Here is a 19,741-nt window from a genome sequence, read left to right on the forward strand (position 1 = left end):
TCAATTCCAGATTTTAACGAACTGAATTTAAATTCTACCAGCTGGCAAGATGGGATTTGAACCCATATCCCCAGGGCATTATCCCAGGCCTTTGGATTACTAGTCCAGTAACATTACCACTACGCCACCATCTTCCCCCATTGCCATGCTGGTGACTGTAGAGGGGGTGGGTTACACTGCAGGAGACACAGAAAAGCACAGAAATGATATATCCTAACCCTGGCCACAATGGCAGTTTTAAGTGGTCATCACTATGAGCTTTGAGAATGGCAGTTTACTCTTGGTGCACTCTTGTTTACTCTTGGTATCCTCAAGTAGTCCTAACCACTGATACTCCACTGACAAAAATGTAACCTGTTTATCCTCAGTCTAGTCAGCTATTGTTTATTCAATGTGTTTGCAAAGTCAGTTTTCCATTTATAACATTTTCTGGGAAATTGCTCACCAAACATTGCCCATTAATACACATATCCGATGAGTCAGGGCTACACTTAGTACCATCCAGAACGCGACCAAACATGTAGTAGAAATTCTTCCCTTTGGCTAGGCAGTTGAGGTCACATTGATTGGGAGCTGTTAAAAAGAATAAGACAGCAAGGTTCACAGTTCAAACTCACATAAATCTCTATAGACAACAGCAATGTACTAATCTAAAGCCAAGCAAACCTCAATATAGTAGATCTATCAGCAACAGGCATGAAGCAAAGATTGTTCTTGGGTTTTGTGACTGTTGGTACTGAGAGAGTTAAAGCCATTTGATCAAAGGTTACTGGGGAGCACTTTAGTTTTGTCTTTCCCTGTTACTGCATTAAGAACATAGGAAAACCCGAATAGGGTAGTAGAATCAGACATTAGGGGAGTTTAAAATTCATTTGGCTCTGGGAGTTGGAGCGCCAGAGAGATGAGCCTTGCTCATCTTTTGCTGTTCCTTGTGCTCTTCTCATGGGGTCAGAATTCCTCTGGTCATTGCAGATTGCAACATCGTAAATGTGTCTGTAAAGATTTTCTCAGCTCTGTATTTCTGGCAAAATCGTAAACGTGTTCTGTTATAATGAGTTTACAATCTTGCTAGAGATAATGACCAGAGGAAAGTTCACTGATGTATTTACGATCTTGCTGGAGTGGAATTGTTACCTCAAATGACACAGCTGTAACTTAGCGAAACGTAATGTACACAACCACTTGGGGCAGTTCATTTGCTAGTTTCTCCACTTCTTTGAAAGCTGCCGAGTTGATCTTCATGCAATAATTTAACCCAGATTTTGATGTATGACTATTTGTAGGAATGGGACTTTTTAACCACTGTATGTACTGGACTTATTATTACTGGTACACTAGATTAGGTGTGCAGGAGTTATATCATTGTTAGTTGCACACAAGATTGGGTATACTGGAGTCAGGAAATAGGAACAGGAATTGCCCATTCCGTCCTTTCAGCCTGTTATGCCCTTCAATGAGGTCATAGCTGATCTGTATCCTAGCTACATCTACACGCCTTGGTTCCCTATTCCTCGATACCCTTGGCTAGCAAAAATCTATTGATCTCAGATTTAACATTATTAATTGAACTAGAATTTACTATTCTTTGGTGGGAGGTAATTCTGTACTTCTTCCATCCTTCGTGTGAAGTAATGTTTCCTAACTTCTCTCCTCTGGTCTGGCTCTGATTTTACGGTTATGTCCCCTTGTTCTAGACCCCCTAACAGAAAAAATTCTATCGACCCTATCAATTCCTTTCAAGATCCTAAAAACCTTAATCAATCACCTCTTAACTTTTTTATATTCCAGGGAATACAAGCTTAATTTATGCAATTTCTCCTCACAATTTATCACTTAGAGCCCTAATAATATTCTGGTGAATCTGCACTGCATTCGTTCCAAGGCCACTATATTCTTTCAAAGCATAATAGCATTGTTATTTGTATACTAGATTAGGTGTACAGGAGTTAAACCATTATTATTTAGACACTGGATTAAGCATACAGGATTCTGATCGAGTAGCAAGAGGTCCCATTGTTCTGATAGCATGTTACCTAACCCCATCTGCAACCTCAGAATATTTTACAAGCTCTCTAATTCTCTTCCCTCTTGAACAGGGTAAATTGAATTAGGGCCAATTGAATTAGCACCCAAGTTCACATCACTTGGATCCCAGTGATTTCACTGTGCTATAATTGGGGAGAATGTTCGAACACTTACCCCCATAGAATGGCAGCCACTGGTGATTCATCATATTGCCCTGGATTGGTTTGTTGTTATAGAGAGAACATTGCATCTTTCGGAAATCAATGGATCCTGGAGGGCAGTCCTGTGAAAATTGTGTTAAATCACTGTTTCAATCACTTACAGAAACCTGGTCACAAACCCGCACAATAAAAACAACTTTCATTTATATAGCACCGTTAATGTAGACAAATGTTCCAAAGCTACTCACAAAGGCATAACCAAAAACAAAAATGGACACCAAACCAAAGAAGGAGGCATAAGGAAGGGTGATGAAAAGCTTGGTTGAAGAGCTGGAGGATCTTAATGGTAGAGGGAGGCGGAGAGGTTGGGGGAGGAGGTTGTTAGCAAAGAGTGTGGGATCTAGACCAATGAATGTATGGCCACCAATGATGGGACAAAGGGAGGGAGATGCGCAAAAAGTCAAAGTTGGAAGAATTGAGAATTCAGTGGTGGTGGGGTGGCGGTTGATTGGAGGTTGTTGGAGGAGGTTATTGAGATATGGAGGGGTAAATCCAGGAAGAGATTTACACATAAAGATGATAATTTTAAAGTTAAAATGATAGTGGACTGGGAAACAATATAGGGCAGTGAGGACAGGAGAATGAATGGGATTTGATGGAGGATAGGATACAGACAACAGAGTTTTGGATAAACTAAAGTTTACAGAGAGTGGAGGCTAGAACAGCATTGGAACTGTTGAGTCTGAAGTTGACAAAGGCATGGGTGAGGGTTTCAACGGCAGATGGGCGGGAATTGAGCTACAGGTAGGAGATATTATAAGGTGGACTATGGCAGTTGTCCTGGTGGAGGGATATGGGCTTAAAATCCTAGCTTGGGGGTCATAATGAACGCTAAGGTTGTGAACAGTGTGTTTCAGCCTGAGACAGTAGCCAGGATGGGAGATAGAGTCATTGGCAAGGGTATGAAGTTTTTGGTGAGGGCCAAGAATGATGGCTTTGGTCCTCCCAGTGTTCCACAGGGGGAAATGGTGGTTCATCCAAAATTGGATGTCGGACAAGCAATCTGACAGCACAAAGCAGTGGAGGGGTTGAGAGGTGGTGAAATGGTAGAGCTGGGTGTTGTCAGAGTACTTGTCTGCAGATAGCATTGCCGAGGACCAGCATGGAGATGAGGACGAGGAGGGTCTGAGGACAGGTCCTTGGGGTCTTCAAAGGTGACTTTATGAGAGTTAGAAAAGAACACATTACCGGGGATATCTTGGCTATGAATGGAGAGTTCAGGCAGAGTGGGGCAGGGGAGTAGTTGTTGTAGGATTGGAGAAGGTGACAGAGATAGGAAGGGTAAAGCAATTAAGGAACTGAAACATGAAGATAAGAAGTTTTTCAAGGACAGGATGATAGGGGAACGGAATGCTGTGGGATAGGATACAGACAGCAGAGTTTCAGATAAGTAAGTTGAAAGATGTGAAGAGCATTCAGTGCTGAAAATGTTCCAACAGAAGTCTACTCACCAGAATGTTACACACTCTGTACTGCCTTTGATCCCCTGGACAACCCTCTGTATTAGCGAACCTGACAAGTGAAAACAAACATAGGATCTGTTTGATTCCTTAAAAGGAGTAGAGTCACATTTCTGTACCAAAATCAAACATAACTATTGGGTTGTCACAATGACATATTCTCTCACGAGATTCTTCTCAAGCTGGGGAAGGGATTAGAATGACATAACAATAACAACAACAACTTGGATTTATATAGTGCCTTTAATATAGTCCCAAGGCACTTCACATGAGCGTCATCAAATTTGACACCCGAGCCATATAAGGAAATATTAGGACAGATGACTAAAAGCTTGGTTAAAGAGGTAGGTTTTAAGGAGCATCTTAAAGGAAGAGAGAGAGGCGGAGGGAATTCCAGAGCTTAGGGTCTTGGCAGTTCAAGGCCACCATTAGTGGAGGATTGAAAATCGGGAATGCACAAGAGGCCAGAATTGGAGGAGCACGGAAAACTTAGAGGGTTGTAGGGCTGGAGGAAATTGCAGAGAAAGGAGGGTGATGAAGTGACAACTGATGCACTGATTTGCTCACTGCATCCTGAATTCCAAATAGTTTTTAAATAAAATCTTTCTCCTCTTTGCTCCTGAAGACAATGGCTCCCACTGGGATTGAGGCTCCGCTACCAGTGCCAACCTTCCTTGGGATCTTACCCAAGTGCCATTTTTCATATATGGCCTTAGACAGTGAGTATCTGAGTATTCAACCTTGCAAGACCATTGCAATCCTGGGTTCCATGGCTGCTGATCACCAAGATACCTCCCCACCTCCAAGTGGCTATTCTTCATCTGTGACTCTAGATAATTACTGTCTGAGAGTTATTCACTCATGAGGGACAGTACACAAACCTCTAATTCTATCCTCCATGTTCACACATGCAAATTTCTCAGCAAAGGATCACTGGATAGCTGACATTTTCCCCCCTTGCTTGGTTCCGTGCCCTGATTGCCCAGCTGAGCTGGAGATCAATGAATAGTGCAAACCAAAAGAAAGACTTGCATTTATAGATCACCTTACAGATGAGCACTTGAAAAGCCATAGCATACATGGCTACGGGCCCAGTGCTGGAAAATGGGATTAGAATAGATAGGCTTGATGGCCGGCACAGACATGGTGGGCCGAAGCCCTGTTTCTGTGTTGTATAGCTCTATGAATCTATGACTCTTTCCCATCCTCAGGATGTCTCAAAGTGCTTTACAGCCTATGAAATGAAGTCACTGTTGTAATGTGGGAAATGGAGCAACCAATTTGTGCATAGCAAGATCCCACAAAGAGCAATATGATATCAGTCAGATAACCTGCATTAGTGATGTTGGTTGAGGATAAATATTGGCCAGGACACCAGGGAGAATTCCCCTCCTTTTTTTCGAATAGTGCCATGGGTTCTTTTATGTCCACCTGAGGGGGCAGATGGGAGCCTTGGTTTAACATCGTATCCAATTTTAAGACATCTCATTAGACAAGGGCAGGAATGTTGGCCCGTCCATTTCCGTAGTAAGCCACCTTGGATGGAGCTCTTTTTCATTATTGATTCAAAATCCCAAATTAACATTCCATGGGAAAACTTTGCTCCAAAGCAGTTACACCATATGCTATGATATCAAATGGTACCAGGTAGCCAACTCAAAACTTCAAGGCAGGTCATTCACTTCTGTTCCAGAAACACAGTCCACCAAAACACTTTGGTGACATTCCCCCTTTAAGAACGTTTAGCTAATTCCATGAACATTTCAATTGAGAATTATCCCTCTGGTTATATATTTCTCTCCATCGCAATCATAAAAAATTCCAGATAATTATTTTTGCAGATGTTATTTGAAGGAAATTATGCGCACAGTTTGAATTCTCAAAATGGTTTTCCAAAGGGATATTAACCAGTTCATTAATCACTGAAATCACCATTGCTTCCTCTGGGAAACAGCAAAGTAGGTAATTTAGGTTTATTCCTCAGCCTATATTTTCATGCTATAAAACAATTCAAGGTCAAGTTAACCCAAAAGTCACAGGGCTCTGTTCTGATGTCATTTCACTGACATAGTGGAGGTTGGAAAAGCCTGGAGTTTTATCTGTGGTTGATGCACTATGTAGTTTACAAATGTTACATTTCAGTTGCCTTGTCCCTCTCCTGATGGCACACTGGGTTTCGGTTACACAGAAACTGACTACCATTTGGCACCTTGTACAAGGAGCCATTCTTCATTGGGTAACAGTCAGCAACTGGAACGCTGGCTGATTTCCCACCCCTCTCCAATCCAGGGCACGGAGGCCAAATATAGCACCTTAACCATCACCTTAAACATCCACTCCACAGGCACACCCTGACAGCAGTGGGTACCATCTACAAGATGTACCTCAGCAACTCACCAAGGCTCCTTCGGCAACACCCCCCAAACCCGTGATAGCTACCACCTAGAAGGGCATGGGTAGCAGGCACATGGGGACACCACTACCTCCAAGTTCCCCTCCAAGTTACAAACCATCCTGACTTGGACATAAATCGCTGTTCCTTCACTGTTGCTGGGTCAAAAACTTGAAACACATTAGCTAACAAACTGTGGGAGTACCTTCACCACACAGACTGCATCGGTTCAAGAAGGCAGCTCACCACCACCTTCTCAAGTGCAACTAGGGATGGGTAATAAATGCTGGCCTAGCCAGCGACACCCACATCCTGAGAATTAATATTTAAAAATACATCTAGAAAGTAATACACTTGTATCTCAATATCTTATCCATTTCTCTGGTGACCAATTGAAATTTTCAATGCCCCTAAATTGCTGCAAATCCAAATTACTTTGTGGTGTGAAGACTTTTTTATATAACAGTGTGACAAATATGGTAAAATAACCATATGACCATACGAATTTGGAGCAGAAGTAGGCCATTCAGCCCATTGAGCTTGCCACTCCATTTAATAAGATCATGGCTGATCTGTTTCTGTCTCGAATTCCACACTCCCATCTAACCCTATAATCTTTTATTCCCGTGCCTAACAAGAATCTAACTACTTCTGCCTTAAAATTATTCAATGACCCTGCCCCCACCACCTTCTGAGGCAGAGAATTCCAAAGTCACACAACCCTCTGAAAGAAAACATTTCTCCTCATGTCTGTCCTAAAAGGGAGACCCCCTAGTTTTAAAAGAGTGCCCCCTAGTTCTGGACTCACCCACAAGAGGAAACATCCCCTCCACAGTCACCCTGTGAAGACCGTTCAGGATCTTCCATACTCCAATCAAGTCTCCCCTCACTCTCCTAAACTCCAGTGAAAACAAGCCCAGTCTGTCCAACCTTTTGTCATAAGACAACCTGCTCATTCCAGGTATCAAACTAGTAAACCTCCTCTGAACTGCCACCAACGCATTTACATCCTTCCTTAACTAAGGAGACCAAAACTGCACACAGTATTCGAGATGTGATCTCACCAATGCTCTGTATAACTGAAGCATAATATCCTTACTTTTATTTTCAATTCCTCTCGTAATAAAGGATAGCATTCCATTCGCCTTCTTTATTACTTGCTGTACCTGCATACTAACCTTTCTTAACTCCTGCACGAGGACACCTAGATCCCTCTGCACCTCAGAATTATTCAGTTTTTCTCCATTTAAGAGATACTGAGCTATTTTTATTCTTCCTGTCAAAGTGAACAACTTCACATTTTCCCACATTATGCTCCATCTGCCAGATTTTTGCCCACTCACTCAACCTCCTTATGTCCTCTTCACAACATACTTTCCTACCCATCTTTGTGTCATCTGCCATCTATGACCACCTTTGGCAAACATGAGAAGCAGAATGCAGACTGGTTTCAATCTCACGTTGAAGAGCTGAAACCAGTCATAGCTGCCAAGCGCACTTCACTGCTGAACTACAAGAAAGCCCCCAGCGAGTTAACTTCCTTAGCACTTAAAGCCGCCAGAAGCACCGTGCAAAGAACAGCCAGGCGCTGTGCAAATGACTACTGGCAACACCTATGCAGTCATATTTAGCTGGCCTCCGACACCGGAAACATCAGAGGAATGTATGATGAGATTAAGAGAGCTTTTGGACCAACCATCAAGAAGATCGCCCCCCTCAAGTCTAAATCAGGGGAAACGATCACTGACCCAAGCAAGCAAATGGACCGCTGGGTGGAGCACTACCGAGAACTGTACTCCAGGGAAAATGTTGTCACTGATACTGCCCTCAATGTAGCCCAGTCTCTGCCAGTCATGGATGAGCTGGACGAACAGCCAACAAAACCGGAGCTCAGTAACGCCATCGATTCTCTAGCCATCGGAAAAGCCCCTGGAAAGGATGGCATTATCCCTGAAATAATCAAGTGTGCCAAGCCTGCTATGCTCTCAGCACTCCGTGAACTGCTTTGTCTGTGCTGGGATGAGGGAGCAGTACCACAGGACATGCGCGATTCCAATATCATCACCCTCTATAAGAACAAGGGTGACTGCGGTGACTGCAACAACTACCGTGGAATCAGCACAGTGGGGAAAGCCTTCGCTTGAGTCATTTTATACAGACCCCAGAGGCTGGCTGAGCGTGTCTACCCTGGGGCACAGTGCGGCTTTCGAGCAGCGAGATCCACCACTGAGATGCTGTTCTCCCTTCGCCAGCTACAGCAGAAATGCCGTGAACAACAGATACCCCTCTATGTTGCCTTCATAGATCTCACAAAAGCCTTTGACCTCATCAGCAGACACGGTCTCTTCAGACTACTAGCAAAGATCGGATGTCCACCAAAGCTACTAAGCATCATCACCTTGTTCCATGATAATATGAATGGCTCAATTCATCATAGCGGCGCCTCATCAGACTCCTTTCCTATCCTGAGTGATGTGAAACAGGGCTGTGTTCTCACACCCACACTGTTTGGGATCTTCTTCTCACTGCTACTCTCTCATGCGTTTAAGTCTTCAGAAGAATGAATTTTCTTCCACACAAGGTCAGATGGCAGGTTGTTCAACCTTGCCCGTCTTGGAGCGAAGACCAAAGTATGGAAAGTCCTCATCAGGGAACTCCTCTTTGCTGACGATGCTGCATTAACATCTCACACTGAAGAGTGTCTGCAGAGACTCATTGACAGGATTGCGGCTGCCTGCAACGAATTTGGCCTAACCAGCAGTTTCAAGAAAACGAACATCATGGGACAGAACTTCAGAAATGCTCCATCCATCAATATCAGCGACCACACTCTGGAAGTGGTTTAAAAGTTCATCTACCTAGGCTCAACCATCACCAGTAACCTGTCTCTCGATGCAGAAATCAACAAGCGCATGAGAAAGGCATCTGCTGCTACGTCCAGACTGGCCAAGACAGTGTGGGAAAATGACGCACTGACATGGAACACAAAAGTACGAGTGTTTCAAGCCTGTGTTCTCAATACCTTGCTCTCCGGCAGCGAGGCCTGGACAATGTATGTCAGCCAAGAGTGATGTCTCAACGCATTCCATCTTTGTTGTCTCAGGCGAATCCTTGGCATCAGGTGGCAGGACCGTATTTCCTACGCAGAAGTCCTTGAGGCAGCCAACATCCCCAGCATGTACGCCCTACTGAGCCAGCAGCGCTCGAGATGACTTGGCCATGTGAACTGCATGGAAGATGTCAGGATCCCCAAGGAGGTATTGCACAGCGATCTCATCACTGATATCAGACCCACCGGCCATCCATGTCTCCGCTTTAAAGACATTTGCAAACGCAACATGAAGTCTTGCGACATTGACCACAAGTCACGGGAGCCAGTTGCCAGTGATCGCCAGATCTGGCAGACAGCTATAAAGGCAGGTCTAAAGAGAGGCGAGTCAAAGAGGCTCAGCAGTTGGCAGGAAAAGAATCAGCAGTGTAAGGAGAGAGTCAACTGTGTAACAGCACCGACAACCAACTTTACCTGCAGTGCCTGTGGAAGAGTCTCTCACTCTAGAATTGGCCTTCATAGCTTCACCAGGCACTGCTCCACAAACCGATGACCACCTCTAGGCACTTACCCATTGTCTCTCGAGACAAGGAGGCCAAAAGGAAGGACTCAACCTATCTATATAGGTCTGCAACTTCCTTATGTCCTCTTCACAATATACTTTCCTACCTATGGCGGCACAGTGGCGCAGTGGTTAGCACCGCAGCCTCACAGCTCCAGGGACCCGGGTTCAATTCCGGGTACTGCCTGTGTGGAGTTTGCAAGTTCTCCCTGTGTCTGCGTGGGTTTTCTCCGGGTGCTCCGGTTTCCTCCCACAAGCCAAAAGACTTGCAGGTTGATAGGTAAATTGGCCATTATAAATTGTCACTAGTATAGGTAGGTGGTAGGGAAATATAGGGACAGGTGGGGATGTTTGGTAGGAATATGGGATTAGTGTAGGATTAGTATAAATGGGTGGTTGATGTTCGGCACAGACTCGGTGGGCCGAAGGGCCTGTTTCAGTGCTGTATCTCTAATCTAATCTATCTTTGTGTCATCTGCCAATTTAGCTACCATGCCATCGCTCCCCTCATCTAAGTCATTGATATAAATTGTAAAAAGTTGAGGCAGGACTGACCCCTGTGGGATTCCACTCGTCACATCCTACCAATCAGAAAAGGACCCATTTATGCCTTTCTCTCTGTTTTATGCCAGACAGCCAATCTTCTATCCATGCTAATATGTTACCCCCTAAACCATGAGCTCCTACTTTGCGCAATAACATTTTATGTGGCACCTTGTCAAATGCCTTCTGGAAATCCAAGTATAGTATGTCAACAGGCTCCCCTTTATCCACATTGCATGTTACTCCTTCAAAGAACTCCAATGAATTGGTTGAACATGACCATGACCTTTTACAAAACCATGCTGACTATTCCTGATTACCTTGAGTTTTTCTAAGTGCCCAGCTGTAGCCTCCTTAATGATCGATTCTCCACGACAGACGCCTATAGTTACCTGTTTTCTGCCTTCCCCACTTCTTGAATGGAGAGGTTATATTTGCTATTTTCCAGTCTGATAGAACCTTTCCAGAATCTAGCGAATTTTGAAAAATTAACACCAATGCATCTACTACCTTATTAGCCACCTCTTTTAAGACCCTAGGATGAAGCCCATCAGGACCCAGGGACTTGTCAGCCCACAACTCCAACAATTTGTTCAGTACTGCTTCCCTGGTGATTGTAATTTCACCAAGTTCCTCTCTTCCTTCCACCTCCTGATTTACAGCTATTACTTGAATGTTTTTTGTATCCTCTGTAGCGGAAACAGAAGCAAAATATTTCTTCATTTCCTTCGCAATTTCCTTATTATCTACTATTAACTACCCATTCTCACTCTCTAGAGGACCAACACGCACCTTACTTACTCTTTTTTTCTTTTTAAATACCTGTAGAAACTCTTGCTATCCGTTTTTACATTTATAGCTAGCTTCCTCTCATTCTCTAATTTCTTTCTCCTGATTAACCTTTTAGTCATTCTCTGCCATTCTTAATATTCTGACCAATCATCTGACCTGCCACTTATTTTTGCACAATTATATGCTTTTTCCTGAAGTTTGATGCTCTCCTTAACTTCTTCAGTTAACCACGGACGGTGGGTCCTCCCCTTAGAATGTTTCTTTATAGTAGGAATATACTTATTCAGAGTTTTCTGAAATATCCCCTTAAATGTCTGCCATGGCTTTTCTATTCTATCTCTAGCCTAGTAACCCAGTTCACCAGCTAGCTCAGCTTTCATGCCCACATAGTTGCCTTTATTTAAGTTTAAAATCCTAGTCTTAGACCCACTCCTCTCTCTTTCAAATTGGATGTAAAATTCAATATTGTGGTTGCTGCTATCTGGAGGTGCCTTTACTCTGAGGTCATTAATTAATCCTTTCATGTTACACAATACCCAGTACAATATAACCTGCTCTCTGGTTGGTTCCAGAACATGCTGCTCTAACCAAAGGCTATTTTCACAGGTCTATGAATGGATAATAGGAGGGCATAAAAATAGGAAGCATAAAGGGAGCAACAAATTTTTCACACAAAGTGTTGTCTGAATATGGAGCTATTGAATTAGAGTTAATCGTGACATTTAAGACAACAACAACTTATATTTATATAGTGTTTTTAATGTCACAAAACATCCCAACGCGCTTCACAGGAGAATTTAAAACAAAATATGTCACTGAGCCACATAAGGAGATATTAGGTCAGATGACCAAAAGCTTGAAGGAGGAAAGTGAGGTGGAGAGATGTAGGGAGGGTATTCCCAGAGCTTGGGGCCTAGGCAATTGAAGGCATGACCACCAATAGTGGAGTGGTTAAAATCAGGGATGCTCAAGAGGCCAGAATTAGAGGAGCACAGACATTTTGGAGGGCTTTGGGGCTGGAGGAGATTACAGAGGTAGGGGAGAGGCGAGGCCATGGAGGGATTTGAAAACAAGGAGGAGAAAGATGCAATATATTAAAGTGTATGGGGAAAAGGGCATTGAATTGGGATTAGAGAAAACAGTTGGGTTGCGAGAGATAGCACCAGCACAGATAGGAATAGTTTCCTCATGTATAGTCTCCTGTTGTTAATTCAGAGACAATTCTCTTGAGGTTTAATGGTGAAGAGTGATCTAATTTAAAACGATAGAAGGATTGGATAAGGTAGATACAGAGAAGCTATTTCCTGTGGTGGGGGAATCCAGAATAAATGGGTACAATCTCAAAACCGGAGCTCAGCCTTTCAGGATGAAATCAGGGAGCACTTTTTCACACAAACAGCAGTGGAAATGTAGAATCCTCTCCCGCAAAAGTTTGTAGATGTAGACTGTACTGTGCTTTTGTGAGGTTTTTGCTTGAATTCTCACCTCATAATAAGGACAAACTACCTCAAACTTTTAATTTTCACACTACCTTAAAAAAAAACTTGCAGTTCACTTCTGTCTTACATAGCAACCAATTCAAAATGCTAATTTGAAAAACCATTCCTTTTCGCTTTTGTAAATATTTTTAAAGTTTCAATCACAGGATATGAACAGCTGGAAATTGATTTTCCTTTGGCAAGAATTTGCCTCTTCATTTACCCAAAATGACACAGAGGAGTAAGTAGCTGTCAAACAAGTTAACAGTTAATTGGACGAACATATAGGACATGATGCAATACATTGAGTGAAATTTTGTTTAACATCATCGAATGTCCATGTACTGATTCTCACTCAGTTCCAAGTTATTACAGTGCACAATTTCTGCCACCAGAGGACACAGCAGCGAGTTAGCATTGTGTAAATACTCCAGAAGGTTTCCAGTGGTGGAAGTGGGCTACTGTGGCACTGCAACTCAACATGGACTCTGTTTAATGTCAGCCTGAATCAGCACTGGTTGAGCCCAATGCACTAGTGGGAAATGTGTACAGTACAGACAAAAGTTCTGGTCACGTACCTCAAACAGCGCCTGCTCCTGAATGATGCTCCTCCACCACAAGTGCTGGAACAAGCGCTCCAGCTCCCCCATGGTGACCACTCATTGGACCAAATCTGACGGCGCTGACGCACTCTGTTCACCCACTGGGGTCTTCTTAGCTTCTGATTCGCCGCCTACTTGTGGAAACAGCCATAAATAAATCAATACATCTCAGATGAAGCTTTCAAATCCATTACATCAGTAGTGTTAGAGCTACCTTAGTTAGCGTGCCCTTTAAAAGTTATATCTTTATGCTTGCCGAGGTACCAGTGGTGTGAGCTGAGTCTTCACATTTTTGCATCCTATGTCAGCATTCCGGTAAGGTAGAGCATGAGTAAGATGCAGAGTAAATCATTGAATCATACAGCATAGAAGGAGACCATTCAGCCCATCATACCTAGGCTGGTTCTTTGAAAGAGCAATTGGTCCCACTCCTCTGCTCTTTCACTATAGCCCTGCAAGTTTTTCCTTTTCAATAATATATTCAATTCCCTTTTGAAAGTTACTATTGCATCTGTTTTCACCTCCTTTGCATTTCCAGATCATTCTAACTTACCATTTAGGAAGAATCTTCATCTTTCCTCTGTCTTTTTGCCAATTACCCTTAAATATGTGTCCTCTTGTTACTGACCCTCTTACTAGTGGAAACAATAGCTCCTCATTCACTCTGATCAACAAGCCTCATAATAGCCAACGTCTCTATTAAATCTCCTCTTGACCTGCTCCACTCTACGAAGAATAAACCAGCTTTTCTAGTCTCACCACTGAACTGAAGCCCTTTGTCTCTGCTCCTTTCAATCTGAACAACCATTTTCTTGCTGTTTCTGAGCCTAGTGCTGAAGCAAGATATATTTTACCACATAATAGCTATCTTCATGACCAGACCTGTCATCTTCACATTGTTCCTGAGGATAAAGTACTGGAACATTGTGTTTGGGCACTCAGCCTTAAATCATCCATACCATCCAATCCTTCAGCGATGCTAGGAGCTAAGGTTAACAGCCCAGATGTCATGTTCCACTGCCCAAGCCTTGGAAACACCAATGCTGATGTACACTCTTCCAGAGAGTTACTTTAAGTTAGAAATGTCTCATTTTGATAAATATAATTAAAACACAAAGGGTGTAATGAACATTTTAAAGATGGATTTATTGAAGAATACAACCATTATGGGGATTCATCTCAGAATATTCCATTGATACTCAGTATAATGGGGTGTATTTTCCACTGTACTAATGCAATCATCATTGGCATCAGGTGGCAGGATCGCATCTCCAACACAGAAGTCCTCGAGGCGGCCAACATCCCCAGCTTATACACACTACTGAGTCAGCGGCGCTTGAGATGGCTTGGCCATGTGAGCCGCATGGAAGATGGCAGGATCCCCAAGGACACATTGTACAGCGAGCTCGCTACTGGTATCAGACCTACTGGCCGTCCATGTCTCCGCTTTAAAGATGTCTGCAAACGCGACATGAAGTCCTGTAACATTGATCACAAGTCGTGGGAGTCAGTTGCCAGCGATCGCCAGAGCTGACGGGCAGCCATAAAGGCGGGGCTAAAGTGTGGCGAGTCGAAGAGACTTAACAGTTGGCAGGAAAAAAGACAGAAGCGCAAGGGGAGAGCCAACTGTGTAACAGCCCCGACAACCAATTTTTTCTGCAGCACCTTTGGAAGAGTCTGTCACTCTAGTATTGGCCTTTATAGCCACTCCAGGCGCTGCTCCACAAACCACTGACCACCTCCAGGCACTTACCCATTGTCTCCCAAGACAAGGAGGCCAAAGAATGCACTCATGCTAAATCCCACACAGCATTTTTAATGTAGGTTTTGGAAGATATGCCAATGAAAGCAAAACCTTCATTACTTTTTATTGGTAAAATTTGATCAAAGACTTTTCAATGCCACTTCTTCTGAACACTCAAAACTCCAGAGATAATAACAACTTGCACTGATATAACACCTTTACCATAGTAAAACATCCCAAGGCACTTCACAGGAGTGTTATAGACAAACTTGGACACCAAACCATTTAAGGATTATTAGGAGAGATGTTTGGTCACAAAGGTTGATATTCAAGATCTTAAAGGAGGAGAGGTAGAGATGTGGAGAGATTTAGGGAGGGGATTCCAATGCTTGGGTCCTAGACAGCTGAAAGAACAGCCATCAATGGTGGAGTAAAGGAAATTAGAGATGCACAAGAGTTGGAAGCATGCAGAGTTCTCAGAGGGTGTAGGACGAGTGAAGGTTACAGAAATTGGAAGGGATGAGACTATGGAGGGATTCAAACACAAAGATAAGAATTTTAAATTTGAGGCATTGATGGACTTGTAGGTTAGCGAGCTGAGGGTTGATGGAGATGGGAACTTGGTATAAGTTAGGGTACAGGCAGCAGAGTTTTGAATGAGCTCAAGTTTATGAAAGGTGGAATTTGGGAGGCTGGCCAGGAGAGCATTGGAATAGTTGAGTCTGGAAATGACAAAGGCATGGGCGAAGGCAGAGGCAACACTGCGATGGTGGAAGTAGGCAGTTTTGGTGATGGAGTGGATATAGGTCAGAAGCTCAGTTCAGGATCAAATAATTATCCACCTGACATGGCAAACTATGTCCTGGTGCGTCTAAACCCCCAGAGTTTGAATAATGTTAGAGTTGGGACTTATTCCTCAATGGGAAACAGGTTTTAATTTTACTGAGAGTGCCTACTTTGCTTTCTCCTCTTCCAAGCCCTCAGGCTATGGTATCTTGAGATCCCTCACCTACCTGCTGTATGCAACTCTATTGGCTGTCCCAGGATTGTGAAACCAGCATCTTAAATACTTGATGTTTGAGTTTATCATGAAATGAGGCTTGCAAATACTGTGATGCTCCCCTATAATATGTTTTAGTTTTAAGTCATATGGAACAGACCATTTATGCCCCACATTGCACACAGTGATGCAGTAGGTTGAGAACAAGCTTTTAACATCAGACATCAATAAAATATGATACTCAAGCACCTACCACATACACAGAAAAGGGGGCGAAATAGAAGTATATCAGTTTCACACTAGTTTTCAATCAGCCTCCTAACTGCAATCCTTGTAACATGCACAATCTCTCCTTTATCATTCCAAACTGTCAATTAATCCTTTCAGTGCCACAGGCAAGTTTAATCACCCAAGCACTGCTGAGCTACAGAAACGACTTGTTCAACAGCCTCTTCAGTAGTTTGGTGCACATTCCTATACCTCAGATTTGATGTAGCTACATCTATAATGCATTCACCTTAACCTTCACTTTAACCCAGGGGTACCTAAAATGTGGTGCCAACCTGGTGAAGCTACAATATAGGATGGCATGCATGCTAAACATTGGAAACAGCATGTGATAGAGCAAAATGATCCCACAACTAATGGATCAGATCAAAGCTTTGCAGTTCTACCACATCAAGTCGTGAATGGTGGCAGACAACTGAACAACTAGCCAGAGGAGGAGGCTCCACAAATAACCCCATCTTCAATGATGACTGAGACCAGCACGTCAGTGCAAAAGACAAGGCAGAAACGTTTACAATCATCTTCAGTCAGAAGTGCCAAGTGGATGATCCATCTTGACCTTCTCCTGAGTTCCCCAGCATCACAGATGCCAGTTTTCAGCCAATTCAATTCACTCCACATGTTATCAAGAAACAGCTGAAGACACTGGATACAACAAAGGCTATGGGCCCTGACAACATCCTGGCAGTAGTACTGAAGACCTATGCTCCAGAATTAGCCATACCCCTAGCCAAGCTATTCCAGTACAGTTACAACACTGGCATCTACCTGATAATGTGGTAAATTTCCCGCGTATGTCCTGTCCACAAAAAGCAGGACAAATCCAATCTGGCCAATTAATGCCCCATCAGTCTACACTCAGTCACCAGCAAAGTGATGGAAGGTGTCATTGATAGTGCTATAAAGCGGCACTTACACATCAATAACCTGCTCACTGATGCTCAGTTTGGGTTCCACCAGGACCACTTGGCTCCAGACCTCATTACAGCCTTGGTCCAAACAAGGACAAAAGACCTGAATTTCAGAGGTCAGATGAGAGTGACATCAAGGCAGCATTTGACCGAGTGTGGCATCAAGGAGCCCGAGTAAAATTGAAGTCAATGGGAATCAGGAGAAAATCCTCCACTGTTGCAGTTGGGTCAAAATCCTGGAACTCCCTTCCTAACAGCACTGTGGGTGCACCTACCCCACATGGACTGCAGCGGTTGAAGAAGGCAGCTCACCACAACCTTCTCAAGGGCAATTAGGGATGGGCAATAAATGCTGGCCTAGCCAGCGACACCCACATCCCATCAACGAATTAAAAAAAAGTTATACATGGAAAGGAAGATGATTGTAGTTGTTAGAGTCCAATCATCTTAGTCTGAGGACATCGCTGCAGGAGTTCCTCAGGGTAGTGTCCTGGGCCCAATCATCTTCAGCTGTTTCATCAGTGACCCTCCCTCCATCAAAAGGTTAGAAGCGGGAATGCCTGCTGATGATTGCACAGTGTTCCGTACGATTCATGACTCCTCAGATACTGAAGCAATCCGTGCTCGCATGCAGCAAGACCTGATAAGTGGTAAGTAACATTCGTGCCACACAATTGCCAGGCAATGACCATCTCAAACAAGAGAGAATCTACTATCTCCCCTTGAAGTTCAACAGCATTATCATCGCTGAATTCCCTATTATCAACACCCTGGCAAGGTGTGGGTGGGTTGCCATTGACCAGAAACTTAACTGGACCAGCCATATGAGTACTGTGGGTACAAGAGGAGGTCAGATGCTGGGAATTCTACGGCGAGTAACTCACCTTTGACTCTCTAAAGCCTGTTCTCCATCTACAAGGCACACGTCAGGAGTGTGATGGAAAACTCTCCACTTGCCTGGATGGGTGCAGCTCCAACAACACTCAAGACACCATCCAGGACAAAGCAGCCCACTTGATTGTCATCCCATCCACCATCTTAAACATTCACTCTCTCCACCACTTGTGCACAGTGGCAGCAGTGTGTACCAACTATAAGATGCAATGTAGCAATTCGCCAAGCCTCTTTTGACAGCACCTTCCAAACCTGTGACTTCTACCCCCTAGAAGGATAAGGGCAGCAGATGCATGGGAACATCACAACTTGCAAGTACCCCTCCAAGGCACACACCATCCTGATTTGGAACTATATTGCTGTTCCTTCACTGGCACTGGGTCAAAATCTGAGAACTCCCTTTCTAACACCATACGGACCGCAGTGGTTTAAGAAGGTGGCTCACCATCACCTTCTCAAAGGCAATTAGGGATGGGCAACAAATGCTGGCCTTGCCTGCGACACCCACATCCCATGAAAGAATAAAAAAAATCCTTCAACATCTGTGCTTTCAATTGGTTGAAAACCCAGGTTGTAAAGTTGATTATCAGCCAATGAAAACTCATCTTTGCTACCAGTTCTAATACGGATAATGGAAAAATGAAAATTAAACAACAACTGGCATTAAGGTAGCGCCTCTAAAGTAGTTAAATGCCCAAAGCATTTCAAAGGAGTGCAATCAAATGAAAAAATATTTTTTAAGGACATATGGAGAAAGAAGGCAGCAAAAAAGTAAAATTAAATTAACAAGGGACAAAAAGAAAATAGGGGAAGCATGGACAACAAGGTAACCAGAATTAGAGTGCTTAAGATAAATTGGGGTAGAAATTGGTTTAGGACAATTTTTGGGCACGATTGGGGGTACAGGGAATGATCCATGAACCCAGAGAGGGAGGCTTGAGGATCATGAGAAATTGGTTCTCTGACCCTTGTTGTAATAACAGCGCAAGATGTGGACACCAATGGGCCACCTCCAAAGAGATCACCTGTCTGGGCCTTCCCATATCTGGCTGGCTGAGGCACCAGGCCAGGCAGGTAATTCTAGGAAGGGTGGGGGAGGCAAATAGGATAGGGCTGAGCCGAGGCTTATTGCGCTCTGCAGTTTTGCTCTGGAGTGAGCAGCAGCACTTGTTGCTCCACATCAAGGTAAGTAGAAGAATTTTAAAACAAAATGTACTTCCTTTCCCCATGTTCCAGTGGTCCCTTTAACCATCGTTGATTAGGCCGCTGTAGCAGTGGAAGATTATTTGGTGTTTTCGCGGCCTATACTCCACCTAGTTTTTCACAAATATTGCAGAAGGGTCCTGAAACAGGCACAGGATCCTTCTTTGCATCTTTTATTGGACCAACATGGCTTCTAGGCAGCCACCAGAGATAGTGAGGACCAATACTGAGCAGGGTATGCCATTGAAGCAGTTTGAGCATGGGACCCTGCATCCAGAAATTGGTTATGCCTATTTTATCCCTGGGAAATGGGTATAATGCATCCTAATTTCTCCTGCATTATGTTATTGGTGCTTAGTTTAGCTCTTTTGCGGTAGTGTGAATTGCCTTTTGAAAATTACTATGAATATGCTTCCACCATCCTTCCAGATTAACAGTCTAAGGTTTAAAAGCTGACAGAAATTCTGCTTTAGTGTTATTCCTATAGCCCTGGTTAGATACAAGTCTGGGAAAAGGCGACACCGAGAATCCCGTATCGCCTCTTCTCTGGAAGGCCCACCAAATTTAGTGCTAATCA

The 19,741-nt window shown here is 43.6% G+C and overlaps 1 protein-coding gene across 1 annotated transcript in view; it reads right to left on the minus strand.

Annotated features, from left to right (window-relative positions):
* Window positions 1-19,741, minus strand: part of LOC137351601 (ADAMTS-like protein 5) — a 109,265-nt gene that overhangs the window by 26,477 nt on the left and 63,047 nt on the right. Inside the window, exons 3-6 of the mRNA XM_068016191.1 lie at window positions 13,101-13,255; window positions 3,698-3,758; window positions 2,200-2,308; window positions 446-573 (exon numbers count right to left, since the gene is read on the minus strand). Of these exons, the coding sequence (XP_067872292.1) occupies window positions 446-573; window positions 2,200-2,308; window positions 3,698-3,758; window positions 13,101-13,255 (453 nt within the window). The remainder of the gene's footprint in view (window positions 1-445; window positions 574-2,199; window positions 2,309-3,697; window positions 3,759-13,100; window positions 13,256-19,741) is intronic.

This window comes from Heterodontus francisci, chromosome 36, assembly GCF_036365525.1.
Source record: "Heterodontus francisci isolate sHetFra1 chromosome 36, sHetFra1.hap1, whole genome shotgun sequence".
Classification (NCBI taxonomy): domain Eukaryota; kingdom Metazoa; phylum Chordata; class Chondrichthyes; order Heterodontiformes; family Heterodontidae; genus Heterodontus; species Heterodontus francisci.